Source organism: Peromyscus maniculatus, chromosome X (genome assembly GCF_049852395.1).
Source record: "Peromyscus maniculatus bairdii isolate BWxNUB_F1_BW_parent chromosome X, HU_Pman_BW_mat_3.1, whole genome shotgun sequence".
Classification (NCBI taxonomy): Eukaryota; Metazoa; Chordata; class Mammalia; order Rodentia; family Cricetidae; genus Peromyscus; species Peromyscus maniculatus.
This window is the reverse complement of record NC_134875.1, coordinates 127,031,837-127,046,698: the sequence shown is the minus strand read 5'-3', so window position 1 is coordinate 127,046,698 and position 14,862 is coordinate 127,031,837. Positions and strand designations below refer to the sequence as shown.

The 14,862-nt window shown below is 37.8% G+C and overlaps 1 protein-coding gene across 1 annotated transcript in view; it reads right to left on the bottom strand.

Moving 5' to 3' along the window:
• The window catches only part of Efhc2 (EF-hand domain containing 2), a 177,183-nt gene that overhangs the window by 83,815 nt on the left and 78,506 nt on the right, over window positions 1-14,862 (bottom strand). Inside the window, exons 4-7 of the mRNA XM_006976872.3 lie at window positions 8,291-8,514; window positions 4,839-5,090; window positions 2,337-2,450; window positions 1,439-1,577 (exon numbers count right to left, since the gene is read on the bottom strand). Of these exons, the coding sequence (XP_006976934.1) occupies window positions 1,439-1,577; window positions 2,337-2,450; window positions 4,839-5,090; window positions 8,291-8,514 (729 nt within the window). The remainder of the gene's footprint in view (window positions 1-1,438; window positions 1,578-2,336; window positions 2,451-4,838; window positions 5,091-8,290; window positions 8,515-14,862) is intronic.

Below are 14,862 nucleotides of genomic sequence, written 5' to 3'. Positions count from 1 at the left end.
CCCCATCCACCCAACTTTATATTCTAGCCCTCTCTCCCAAAACAACAAAACAAAACCCCCCACAAAAACACAAAACGAAAATAAAAACAAGCAAAAGATCAATAAGACAAAAACATGTCAAAATGAAACAAAATATCCAAGCTTCTTATTTTTAAGAAGCTACAGGTGTTCAACTTCATTTTACTCAAAGAGCATGTTTAAGTGAATACACCACAGTTCACAGAAATATACATCAATCCTCCAGGTCAACATACTACACACGCTCTAATTCAGCCCACTGTATCAGTATTGATCAGGTATAGTTTCTTTTCCTATCATTCTCCCTTAAACAATAACAACTATTTACATAGTATTTATACTGAATTAGGTATCACAAGTAATATAATATTGATTTAAAGTAGCAAGGCACCTGTTTGTTACCCAAGTTACTTAGGAGGCTAAGGTATAAGTATTGCCAAGTTCAATACAAGACTGAGCAATATGATAAGACTCTGTCTCAAATTAAATGAATGAATGAATACATAAAAGAGTATATAGGAAGATTTGTGGTTCTTTGCAAATGCTATACCATTTTATCTTAGGCATCCCCCAGAGTTAGGTATAGAGGAAGGGCTAGAACCAATTCCCTGAAGATACTGAAGGAGGATTACTGAGAGTACAAGGCACTATCACAATTCCAAACCACACCCTGGTAGGTCAACAAATCCTATCAGTTCCAGCAGCAGTAGGTATGTGGACCATGAGTAGGGATAAGGTTTAGGAAATGGGTGGAAGTGGGAGTTTAAGATTTTGGATATTAGATTTTATAGCACATCCTCTGCCTGCTTCTCTCATAATATGGTGCAGTGTTCTGCAGGTCCCAGGTCCCCTCTTTTAGACTATAAACCTCCTCTATAACTCTGCATCACTTCTAGCCTACTGCATTGACCTACACATAGTAGGTACTTAGTAAATCACTAGTATTCACTCAACTGAACTTACTTGCCTGGAATGGACTTGATACCCATGAAAAGAGAAATGGGAAACCCAGCTGGGCCTCACCAGGAAATACAAAGCTAACTGGCACAAGAGATTTCCCTAGAGAACTAAAGTGAATGTCATCCATTATGGTAAGCAAGGATTAAGTGAAGAGAAGGGATTTAAAATTTCGAGTTCAAGTGTCCTACCAGAATATAGTGCATTACAGTGAGAAAGAGATTTATAAGGGGAAACGGGAGTCCCTGGCATGAGGCAGACAAGTTTAATTCTTGGCTCTTTCTCTCTATCGCATAACCTTGGACAACCGACCTTAAAGGGCCTCAGTTTCTTCACCTCTAACATGGAGACAATGAGCTTTTTCATAGAGGCCTGTTTTCAGGAATATGAAAAGAACAAAAGTAAATCTTAAGTGGGGCATAAAGTGATAAAATATTTTCTAACCAGCGTGAGTATCACTTACCAATTCCATACTTTGTCCTGTAATAGGTCTTGGTAAATTCATCACAGTCACAGAGGAGGACTTTCCTTCCCCACACATTGATGGTGGCACCTATAGCCAGGTCCTGGTCTGTGTAAAACTCTTGCTCTATTTTTCCTAGCTGATAAAACAGAGGAACATAGCATTGGCCCTATGTATCTATCCAAGAACTACATGCTTTTTCCCAAGAAAAGAATTTTAAAAAAATAACTTAATTGCATCATTTACAAATAAATTTTAAAATCAAATCAACTCTAAGAATTAATTTTTTATCTTTTGTACATATGTGTGTGATATGTGTTGTATATGTATGTGTGTATTCACTTGTATGATTCATGTTGAGTATAGATGTTCACATGCCACAGATCATGGAAGTTGGATGTTAATACTCACCTTCCATCTTCTTTGAGACAGGATCTCTTTGATGTTAGGCACTGTGTGTGCCAGACCAGCTAGTCTTTGAGCAGCTGAGGATTCTCCAGCTTCCCATATCACTCATAGGAGTGCTGGGATTACAGGTGAACTTTACCGTTCCTGAATTTACGTATGTTCTTGGGGGGTGTTATACTTAGGTCTTTACATTTGCACATCAAGCACCTTCCCCACTCAGCCATCTTCTCAGCCCATCTAAGCATTATTTTAACATTGTAGTGCTTGCAGAATCAATGCAATGCATATATTTCTCTATGCATTTACAATGCATATATTTCTATATGCATTTAAATATGCTTATTATTGACAAAGGGCAATAGAATGCATATGTTTATGTATTTCTTAATTTCATTCACTAGCTCACAAGGCAAGAATATACAATTCACCCCAACATCCAGGTTCCACAGAAGTCACATAGGAATCAGTAATAAAACCCCAGGATCCTCACCTGGTATTTATCCAACAGGTAGCCATCTGCTCGCCATTCTGACAAGCCCCCATACACATTGAGGACTGCTCGATTTGTTATCTGGCCTGGTTGAAAGATTCCAGGTGGGCCATACTGTAAGATAAAACCCAAACATGGTACATGTCTCCAGACACAGAGATAGATGCAGTCCTAGGATATATGCTAGAAATCGGCCTCGTATGGCTCTATTCTAACATCTGTAAGAAGCCAGTCTATCTACCTCATGTTCTGCTGCCACATGTCCTTCAGAGCCCTGATAAATGTACATTTTTTTCCTCAAACACTTCCATCCTATAGGTTTTTTCCTTCTTTTGTCTTTGTTTTTGAGACAAGGTCTCATGCAGAAGAGGATGATGTCAAACTCATGTAGCTTAGGATGACCTTGAACTCCTAATCTTCCTCTTCTACCTCCCACCTGCTAGGATTGTAGTCATATGTCACCACAGCCAGCCTTCCATCTTGCAAGTAGCAGTCTGCTTGGTTCCCCATTCAACTGCCAGACACACGGAGAACAATTTAGTCCATTGTCTGCTTCCCTTTCTAGATTTCACCAAAACATACACCATGGGCTGAAGCCACTTTCTATATTTCTCCAACTGTTGTGCAGGCAGTTATCTTTTGTATCCCCTAAGTGCAAACATCTCCAAGGAAAAGTGACTGCTTCCTTGCCTCCTTTCTTTGTTCTGTCTACCAAGCAAGTTATCCAGTCCTGAGCACAGGAAATGGGCTACAGCTAGCAGCCTGAATGTTCTCAGAACTCCAGCTTAACTCTCTCACTTCAGCAAGGTTACTTACTCCTTGCTTTGAGTGTCCAGGGTATCCCCATCTCTTCTGGATCTCACCCCAGTGAGAATCTATACTCCACAAAACAGGACATAAGCCATTTTTCTTTTTCATTACAGCCCAAGAGGTGGCACAGAGAACTCACTAAATATTTGTTGAATAAGTACATAAAATGAAGCTACTGATGGTAAGACATACTGCAAATGTCAGGTGCATCATTATTTCATATTTAACCTATTTTTCAAAGACATTCTAAAAACAGATTTCCCTGGCTCCTCCTGGAGGCCTGCTGTGCATATTCTAGAGCTCCCTCAGGGACAAACTCTGCCTCCCCCCAGCCTTGAAGCAACACAGCAGGACTTCTGGCAGTAGGCACAGAGAATCTGGGAGAGCCTCCTGTGAGGATTGAATGGCCAGCGGTTGTTTGCATAAGAAATGAGTGCTCCTGGTAACCTTTTCAGAAATAGTAAGAATGAAGTTTAAATATTTTATCCAAATTAGAAATAACATGCAACAAAGACCTGTGAAAAGTAAGTTTGGTTCTTCATGACCTGATAGGTATTAATAAATGAGTCCTTAGACAGTGGCTCTTAATGTATCATCTCATTTAAGCTTTCTAGTTATGGAAGCTCTGTTAACTGCATTTTAAAGGTGTGGAAATAGGTGTTCAAAGAGGTTAAGTGGCTTGCCCATGCTCACATGGCTATCAAAAAACAAATCCACAATTCTAATCCGGGTCTGTCTCCATGTCATTCCTGCTGTGCCAGCTCACTTCCCTCTGAAATGCTGACAAGTGTTTGAGGAAACAAACTTGACAACTCTTCCTCATAGTAAAGAAAATGCCAATGTCGTTACTGAGGTGGTTACTGGCTAGTTGGTGACTAGTCGCTGTACTTAGAATTGTTATTCACTTTTTGCATATGTATGTTTGTATACACATGTGTATATTCATACCTTGATCGATACCATGAGGTTGGTAGGATGCAGGATGGCAGTGTCCCACTCAAAGCCAGTAAATTAATTCAAGAGAATCCCATATTTCATAATAGTGATTGTTGTGAATTCAACCAAAACCAGTTTACTTCCCTTATACATATATTCTTTTCCTCACCCTAAGTGTGCTGGCTAGTTTGTTTTTTTCCTTGGAGGTAGGGTTTATTTATTTTTGTTATTGTTCCTTCATTTGTTTGATTTTGTCAATTTGGCATAAGCTATAGTCATCTGAGAAGAGGAAATCTCAAGTGAGAAACTGCCTCCATGAAATGGGCCTGTGGGCAAGTCTGTAGGGCATTTCCTTAATTGATGATTGATGTGGGAGGGCCCAGCTCACTGTGGCCAGTGCCACCCTTGAGTAAGTGATCCTGGGTGTGTATAAGAAAGTAAGTTGAGCAAGCTATGTAGAGCAAATTGAGTAAGCAGCACTCCTGCATGACTTCTGCATCAGTTCCTGCCTCCAGATACCTGCCCTTCATGAGTTCCTGCCCTGACTTCTCTCAGTGATGGGCTGTGATGTGGAACTGTTAAACTGGAAAAAAGTCCCTTCCCCCATTAGTTGTTTTGGTCATGGTGTTTTAGCACAGCAACAGAAACCCTAACTTAGCCAAGTAGCATGAAGTAACTGTCTTTCACAGAGCCATCACACAACATTCCAAACAATGGCTTAAGTCTCTTGGCCCACAAACATAGCCAAATCCTTACCTTGGGAAGCTTACTCCTCCGAAGGAATGATGACATGGCATCCCGGCCTGAATTAAGTGGCAGTACTTCTCTGACTTCAACAGTACCATCAGACAGGAAGTAATGCAGGACAAGTTCTCTACGGTCCCCAAACAGTGAGGTTGAGTCATCCCACAGGCAGAAGAAACGCAAAACCTTCCCATCATACTGGAGGAACCGTTTCAGAGTGTCAAAATACTGATAGGGACGAAAGGGATCCACAAACTCTAATATCTGCAAATGGAGAAATTGTCAGAAACATTGCAGGTTTTATGTAGTCATTTCTGGGAGGCAAGCAAGCAATTATATATAAAGATTTTTTTTTCTGTAGACTGTTCTGTCATACTTTTTAAAAGATTTCAACCAAATATTATGACATACAGATACATGGATCCAGGCATACAGATATATGAACTCACAGTCAGTTTTAACCTTAAGAATATAGGCAAACATCAGAAAGCTTTTCATATTTTGTTAAACATTATTTTAACATACTAAACTATATTTCTGGGATATGTTTGAAGTTGATTTCTTAAAGCCTTAGAACTTTATAACAAATGGACAAATCCAATCTATGGTGACAGAAACCAGAACAGTAATTGTTTCTATGTAGGGGCAACAAGAAAGGGCAACATCAGGAGATTTGACCAGAAAGGAAGGAAAGGGATTATTCTGAGGCTATAGGAAATAGCCTATATCTTTTTTTTTTTTTTTGGCCATGCTGATGATTGAACTCAGAGTCTTACAAATGCTGGGAAATGCTCTACTAGTAAGCTATAGCCCCAACCCCAAATAGTTTATGTCTTAAAATTTTCATATTGATTACTTTATTGTACACCTTTTCCAAATAACTGACCTGCATTGATTTAAGATCTGTATGTTGAATCCTAAGCTGATTATATTTTAATTTTTAAAATGTGTATTTTCACCAGAAATTTCCCATGTGTTTGTGTGTATGTGTGTGTTTTTCTCACTTGTTTATATTTTTTGCAAAGATAAGAGGAAGAAATGTATCTACAGTTTAATTTTGTTCAAACAACTTCAGACATCCAGGAAATGGAAGCCCAGTGGAAAGAGGAGCAGAGCAAATGGAGACCTTCCAAGAGTCCACAAAGAAACCCTCTTTGGCTGGACTCTCCTCCATGGTCTTCTTGGTGCATCTTTCCTTCAATTTGACACCTCTTAGCCCTGTCTTAGAGTATAGCTGCCTCTATTCTATCTGATATAAGCAAATGATATTGTTATATAATGAAGGATTCACTTGGGAAATGTTATTATATACAAAACATTTGAATTAAGTTATATAATTGTTCTATAAATTCCTGAAACACTGTGTCTATCTAGAGTGGTTTGGTACATGTTTATCTCAAGAGGAAAACACAACAGCTTTATAGAGGCTCTTCAAGCTTTATCTTTAATATTTAATTGAAATTATGAGACCTCTGTTTCCATTAATTAAAATGCTTTTAATGTATAAGACTGCTAAGAAATGCTTTATTGATTATATACCATTAAGATCCTGTTCAGTTTAAGCAAAGCAGTTTAAGTTTACATATCAAGGTAGCAAACACTTAAGAACTAAATCTAAATCCATAAAATTCTATGTAAAAGCCTCTTATTAAACTTTTAATTTCCCTAGATTCCTATATTTATTAATGAATTTTCTTTGCCCTAATGGAATGCTAAAATGGTTCTCACAGTCTGGAAGGAAATTATTTAAAATATTTGCCTGTCCTTGTTTTATTTCCAATTCTTGGCACAAACTTTTTCTTCTTTGAAAATCTATAAAATCTAACAGTAGTCTATGAAATATGAAGTATATGATGGTATAGTTATATACTATACCATCATTCACAATCACTACCTATAATAATAACTCTTAGTGAATGCATATAGCCATATGCAAGAAGCAGTAACTCTAGGGATCTTTTTCCTTCAGATTCCTCTGTGGCTTCTAAAGACTTTGTATTTATCATCCAGGACATATAAAAGATGTAAAAATGAGTCCAAACCTAAAAATCTCCTTTTACAGTGGTACAAAGTCATTTTACCTTAGATATTCCAGGATTAATAATACATATACTTCACAGGAGGATTGTATGCCTACAACATCAAAGAATAATTCTGCTGAGGCTAAGAGGCAGGTACAGGGGATGATCCTACACATAGTTTTTAATGAGAGATAAAAAACAGAATCATTTAAAATTTTGTTATTTTGAAAGGAAAGGAATTATAAGGTTTGAAAACAGTAAAAATTAGAGGAAACTAATTAATGGAGATAGCAATGAGAAGAGTAGTTATCCTTGAGTGGAGAGAAGGACTGATTAGAAAAATTCATGAGGGGATTTACTGGGAGGAGGGAGTAAGGAACTGCTCAATATCATAGTTTGAATGCAAGTTAAGACTCACTCCAAAGTATATTTAATGCCTGTATATTTGGCCATGTGCAGTTATATGTTAACAATAACAAAAAATAGTGAGGAATGGTAGTACACATCTGCAATCTCAGCATTTAAGAATCAGGAGCACAGTAAGTTCAAGGTCAGCCTGAGTTACACAGTGAATTCAATACTAGTCTGTGCTATTATAGTGACTATCTGTCTCAAGAATCTATAAATGAATAAATAAAAAAACTAAAAAAAAATAAAAAGGGAAACAAATGACAATAATGAAAATCAAGGTAAGAATCCAGAGATTTCCATTTTAGTCCCAATACAGAGCCTGGTTAGGTAGGCAATCTAACAAATGATACTTCTTCTTTTGGATATTTAACGTCCTCTGGGTATGCAGAGCCTTCTAGGTATTCAGAGCCTTCTGGTAAATAGAAAACTAGGGTCAAGGGATCAGTTCAAAAAACTGCAGAACAATAACACTGACTCTTTGCGCCTTACAACAGCATCATATTTTAAATGCATTCTTGTTTTATTACTAGGAGAAATAAAAATCATGGCTACTTCACTCTTTGAGAATATTTCAGCATCCAGTCTCACAGAGTTCCAAGAAGGAAGAAAATGTTCAAGGTTTGGTTTATTTAATCAGTAGCACAGAAGAAAGATTTTTTTCCAGCCAGAGATAGGCAACTAAACCCAGAAAACATAAGCAGAAGAAATATGGGTTTAACTCACATACTATTGGTGGCCACAAAATTAATTATGGGCTCCTCAACATTATCTCACCTAAGCAGCTCACTAAATACTCCTATAGCTAAAAAGGAGGTTCCCAAAAAGAACTGAGGGTGAGGGTGAAGGGAGCTTGCAAGGAGGGGTGTGGGAGGTCATTCCTGTTCTGTGGCTACCATTTAGTCTTCCCTTCTATCCAAAGAACACGACAGCTCTCATAAATATGGTTTCAAAAATCCTCTATATTTGCAGCAAGAGTGCCAGCATCGTTCACCAAGTCTCTGAATAAGAAGTCACAGATGTATCAATTCTCACCTCTCTCCGCATCTTCATGTAGGGATCTACTGGACGTGGTTCTGGAGGATTAAGTTTGATTCCTATTTTCTTTAGAAAATTTTTTGTGAATGTATCACAATCATAAATCTTGAACTTGCGCCCATAGAAGACAACAGCTGTGTTGATATTAAAGTGAAACACAGTATAAAACAGATCATCATCCGGAGGTGGGAGAGGAATCCGATGGCGCCTGATAGAAGTGCCTGAGGGATAAATAACACACAGTTTTTTTAACCATGTGGCTAGCAAGAAGTTATAGTATATCTCAGCAACCACCTTCCATGCTTCCCTGCAGTGGGGTAATGGGAAAGGGGTCATTTCTAGGAGGCAGCATTATACAGTCACACTCAAGTAAAAGTGAACCAAGACTTCTTAGGTCTAGAGATCTCTGATTAGCCTGATAATGACATTTGAGTTTCCTAAGTGTTGCTAGGAAAGTATTTTTATAAACCACAAAGACTAGAAGACAGGAATGGATACAATGGAGTTAGCACAGTGAGCAAAAATGCCACTCTGTCATGTACTTTTCCTACAATAAATAGGCTTGCTTTAAGTTACTAGATGAAACTCAATGAATTCAACTAAACAAGGCATTAAGGCCCCAAAGTAAAGTGCTCATAAAAAGGCATATGCTTGGCTCAAAAAGCCAATATATAAGTAAACAAACTAATAGCTTTAATTTATATGTGCCAACACTGTGATTTACAGCCTCAATAAGCATGAATGACTTTACACTGCTTGGAAACGTCATAGAACCCTTTTTCATTTAGAAACTTATTCTTCCTTCCTCCATTACTTCTGCCTATCTTCACCCAACTACCTCCATCAAACAAGGATTGCTAGAGACTTCACAGTTTCAGCCAGTATTCTGATTTCATCACATCTTTCATAAACAACCCTATGTTGCTCGTTTTCTTCCTGGTACAGACAAAAGGATAGTTTGTTGTTCAACATAAGTGAACAGGAGCAAAAGAGGCCATCCCTTTTTGAGCCAGTTTCCTCAGTCTCAGTTCCCAAGTTCCCCTTGGGAGATAGAATGAGGATGAGATGACACGAGCAGACACAAGTGGCACAACAAGAGAAGAACCCTTACTTTAGGAAACCTAAACCTTCTGTGGGCAGTTAGTAGTCCTACTCGGCAGTTAGTAGTCCTACAATGAACATGTCTGCCCTTTGTGGCAGGGAAGCACTGCCTCTGTATTCCAAGGCTATAAGCCAACATGCACTAGAAAGCAAGGCCATCTGTGTCTTTCCAAAGCTGTCTATGTATACAAACAGTCTTGAAGAGCAAGCACTGAGCAAAGAGTAGTACATCAAGATACACAGAAATGAAAACTACTCCCGCAGTGTTGCCTCTCAACATGTGTAACTGATTTAGGCCTGAGAATCTACCCTCAGAGCAAAGGAAGAAAGAACCAGACCACGCCAAGTTATTAATGATCCAGTAACACACGGCTTCTGTGACCTCAGTATGGACGCATTTTAATATAAAGATGTCAACTTACCTTCTTTGTATTGTATACAGTATTGAGAATCCTGCCTTTTCTCAAAATCTAGAAATACTTAAAACTTATTCATTCTTGTTCATTAAAGAACAGTTAATGAATAATCTTTATGTGCCAGGAACTGTGTTGGGCTCTGATCCATTACTCCACTTATCCTTTCAAGTTGTTGAGGAGAAATGAAGTAAAATCATTTTCATCTTTTCTACATAGCAATTTTTAATTACTTGGTACATTAAATTAAAATAATAAAACTATAAAATTAGAACTGGCATAGACTATTTTTAAATGTACTACATAAAAGATGATATAATTTTACTGCAAAGAATTATACTTCAATTAGCCTTTAATTCATGCCATTGAAAACAGTATGCAAATTATTTAATCATTCAAGATTAGACATTTAGAACAAATTGCATACTTAAAATCTATAAAAGGATGGGCACTTCAGATATTTCCAGGAACTATTGTATATCTCTTTAAAAATACTTGCATTGTGGCAGGTTATTAAATACTCAACTATTTGGAGCTTCTTCAAAACTTTCATTTATGGAACTAGGGAAAGAAATGTCTCAGTGAATAAAGCACTTGTTCCACAAATGTGAGGATCAGAGTCTGGATCCCTGAACCCACAAAATGGCTGGCAGGAGTGGCAGCTGCCTGTAATCCCAGAACTTGGGAAGCAGAGATGGGATACATAGGGCAAGCTGGCTAGATTAGACCAAATCTGTGAGCTGTGGGTTCAGTGAGAGAGCCTGCCTCAATAAACAGAGAGAGAACAGGGAAGATAACTGGCATTGACCTCACCTACACATGCAAACACATATGCACACATATGCACTTGCACATACATACTACATATACAAGTACAAAACTTACATCTATACTGTGATGATTTGAATAATAAATGTCCCCCATAGTCTTGGGCATTTGAATACTTTGTCCCCAACTGATGGCACTATTTGGGAGATTTAGGAAGTATGGCCTTGTTGGAGGAAGTACGTTACTGGAGGCAGGTTTTGAATTAGTTCTGCTTTGTGCTTGTTGTTCAAGATATGAGCACTCAACTTCCTTTCTGCTACCTTTTCTTCACTCCACCATCATGAACTCTAGCTCTCTGGAACTATAAGCTCAAGTAAACCTTTCTTCTGTAGCTGCCTTGGTCATTGTGTTTTATCTCAGCAATAAAAAAATAAGTAATGCATATACTTACAATTTGTACTTCATTATAAAAATTCAAATGAGCTATGCTTTTTAAGTAAGACTCTGGATAGGAATATTATCACTTTCAAGGTATGAAGTAGACTACAGTGCATCTAAACAATAACCACAATCACCATAATAGCCCTTTCATTGATAGTTTCTTATCTAATCCTCTATAATACCTGAGACCGACAGTATACGAGGCATCAATGTTCACTTCATAGACGAGAAATTAAAGCTAAGAATGTCTAAGTGTCTAGAATGTTATACCCTAACAAATGAGAGAAAAGCATTTTGAAGTTAGATATCAGACTGGCAAAACACCATTATTTTCCACAGTTTTCACTGAGTTATATCTCACTGAACATCATCCAGAAAATACTTAAGTGAAGGAAAAGAGGAAGATCCACAGGCAAAATTGAATCAAAATGGACTAGAGAGATGCCAGCCACAAGGAAAAGAAGAGAAATTGATGGTGGAGCTGCTCTTTCAAATCAGCCTGTCCCCCTTCTAAGGACTAATTTCCAGAACCAGTCACCTGCCTAACTGCAACAATCCCTTCATCACAGCATTTCCATCCCTCCAGAGCCTGCATCTCAGACCTCACAGCTTCCTTATCTCAGCCTCCATCAGACGCTTTTGAAAATACCAGGAAAATAGTAACAGAAAATAGTCTTGATAATCTATGGGATGGAAACAGAAAGCAGGTCTATTAAAAAAAAACAAGAAAAATTTACTGACAAAAAAGCCTAATGTCACAATACTGCATGAATCAGAAACCCAATGTAGACCATTTGAAATGAGAGCTTTCAGTCATATATTCCTGTGATCTCTCAACTGTGTCCTCTAGGGATTATAACAACTATTTATTAGGATTTGCATGTTTATAGTTTTCCATGATAAATGGCAAGAACTCTAAAAGTAGGAGTTTGCTCTAGAATACCAAAGAAATGGGCAGGATGCCATGTCTTTGGCACACACTGAAGAGCATTTGAAGTCATTAATGTAAATAAATAAAAATGTCACCCACAAAAATAGAAGAGATGAAAGCACCATGTCTGCCCTTTAACTTTTCAGGTGTTTATCTTCTCAGCTGTCCCATAAAGCTAGCTGGAACATACATCAAGTGCTTGTCTTCCAGTTTGTCCTCATCTCTCCCTTTTAATATTTTAAAAGCTATATCCCTGCTATCTGACTATGCAAGCTATGCAAGCTTTAGCTTTCTAACTGTTCCCTTTGGTAGAGACCAAAGTGGCCATATATCCATTTATGTTTAACATGTTTCCATGGCATTCAGATAGGACCTGCCTTAAATTTTGCTCATAACACTAAATTCAGCTTTGTAGAATTCACCTTTCAGAATTAAATGTCTGATATTTATTCCAATCACTCTTGCAAGTATATCTACTTTATTTCAGTAACATTGCATACCTAGAGTGAACAAGATAATATTTAAGTGAATGAATATAAAAATGGAATTGCTCTTGTCATTGTGTCTACTAAATTTATATCTAGTGATCAGATATGGCAGATCATCATCCCTTCTCTTGTGTTTACTTTGTTCATCCACTAAAGTGACTATTCTAGTTTTACTGTTATTTTTCTAAAATATCACCTTTGGAGTATGAATTTTATAAGAATAACTTTTTCATATACTGATACTGACACATACCTAGCAATGAATGAACAAAATGTTAAATATCCTACATCTTTCAATAGAATGTGAAATAACTTAATAACCATATGCAAGTCTCCATTAACCATTTCATCAATGCAAAAATACAGCCTAGTAAATTCTGTAACATCCTCTTGCATTGCTACCTTTGTGTCTAGTTTCCACCACCCATTCTATGATCTATTCCCAAATACCTCCCAGTTTCTTGTTCTACCACTTTCCCACATTTTAATTTCATGTTATCTCTCTAGGCTGTGCTCTCTTTCCCTTCCACCTTTAACTGAGGAAACTTTTGAAGCACCACTCAGGTTCTAAGTTCCTAAGTGGCTCCTGGCTTTCCCACTGCTGATCCCTCAAGCATTTGGTACCACTGATGATACCTGCATTATGTAACAAGTATTATATACTACCTCCCATTCTTCCTTCCTTCATCTCTCATTGCTTCCACAATATTTATTGAATAGTCACTATGCAATAAACATATCTTTATTTGCCTCTGCTCATAAATTCTTTCTCAAAATTTTTTATTTGTGTGTGTGCTGTATGCATGCACATATACCTGTGAGTACATGCTAGGTGTGTGTGTGTGTGTGTGTGTGTGTGTGTGTGTGTGTGTGTGTGTGTGTGTGTGTGTGTAGGCCAGAGGTCAATATCAGATACCTTATTTTTTATTTTATGTTTTATTTAAGATTTTTTAATTGAATGTACATACTGTGGGGGCCTACAGAGGCTTTCTAGTAAGGCCTTACTAAAGGTCAGAAAGTCTGAGTTTGCTTTGCTCAGCAGGGCTGCATAATAGGATGATTTGACCAAAGGCATGGTTACCAGATGTTTTGAAGGGTCTATACTTGTTAGTACTTTATACCTCAACTTTGAAAGGGTGAGGTCTTTTGTCCCTCCCCTTGCTGATGTATAAAAAGCCCATCATTAATAAAATCAAGGCTTCTGGATATTGACCCAGGGCCCTCCCGAAGCTATCCTATGTCCCTATCTTTTTTCTTCATCTACATCTATATTTCTTTCTATTATTTCTCAATTTCTCACTCCCCCCTTCAAAGGACCCTTCAATAGGTCAGGGCTGAACCCCAACACTGAACCTCCCACTCATCCCTCCTCCCGCTCTCCCCCAGCCTTCCCCCACCCCCAGCTTACCCTCCTCCAAAAGGGTAAGGCCTCCCATGGGGTCTTAGCAAAGCCTGGTGCATTCAGTTGAAGCAGAATCAAGCCCTTCCCCCCTGCATCAAGGCTTAATAAGATGTAGTATCAGATATCTTTGTCTATTGCTTTCTAATTTTTTTAAGAACATGTCTCTCACTGAACCTGGAACTCACTGAACTGATAAGAAAAGCTGGCTAGCAAGATCCAGTGATATCTTTTGTCTCTGCTTTCCCAGTGCTAGGATTACAGATGTGCACCACCATGGCTGGCTTCTTGTATGGATTGATGGGGGATCCTTACTCACATCTTTGTGCTGCTGTAGCAAGCACTTTACTGACAGTGCTATCTCCTCAGACCCTTTCATTTTTAAATTCTATGTTGTTCCATTCATTTATAATTCCTGCCCCAGTGTTTACCCTCCTAGGATACCAGATTCAGAGTGCCCAATTAAATCTGAATTACAGAAAAACAATTATAGTATATTCCATGCAGTATTTGGGATGTGGTTATACTAAAAATTTCACTCCTTACCTGAAATTCAAATTTAACTGTTCAGCTCACATTTTATCTGGCAACCCCACTGCTGTCCACCTCTAGTTTATGGGATAAAATACTTAGATATAGAATATGCCTGATACAAATGCATAGCATACAAATGAGGAATTTAGTTTGTAAACACATTTGTTTCATTCAAGCAAATTACTGTTTTTAAAAAGTATAAGAAATACTACTCAGTTGAGGAACCAAAAGAAGCTATTAATATAGATCACTATTCTTAACCAAGGCTGTACTAACAACCACATAAAATCCAGTTCTCAACTGCAGGTCTGCAGTATCAAAACTTATGAGTCCCTAACTGAGACTGACTGGTCTGAAACATGCCAGAAATCATGCTATGTTTCTAATCATTGTCTTTTACTTTAACATAGATTAGTTTGGACATGATGGTACTGGACTGACAATTATTCTATTGGATGAGTAGGGTTAAGCTTCTGAGTTTACCTGACATTCCT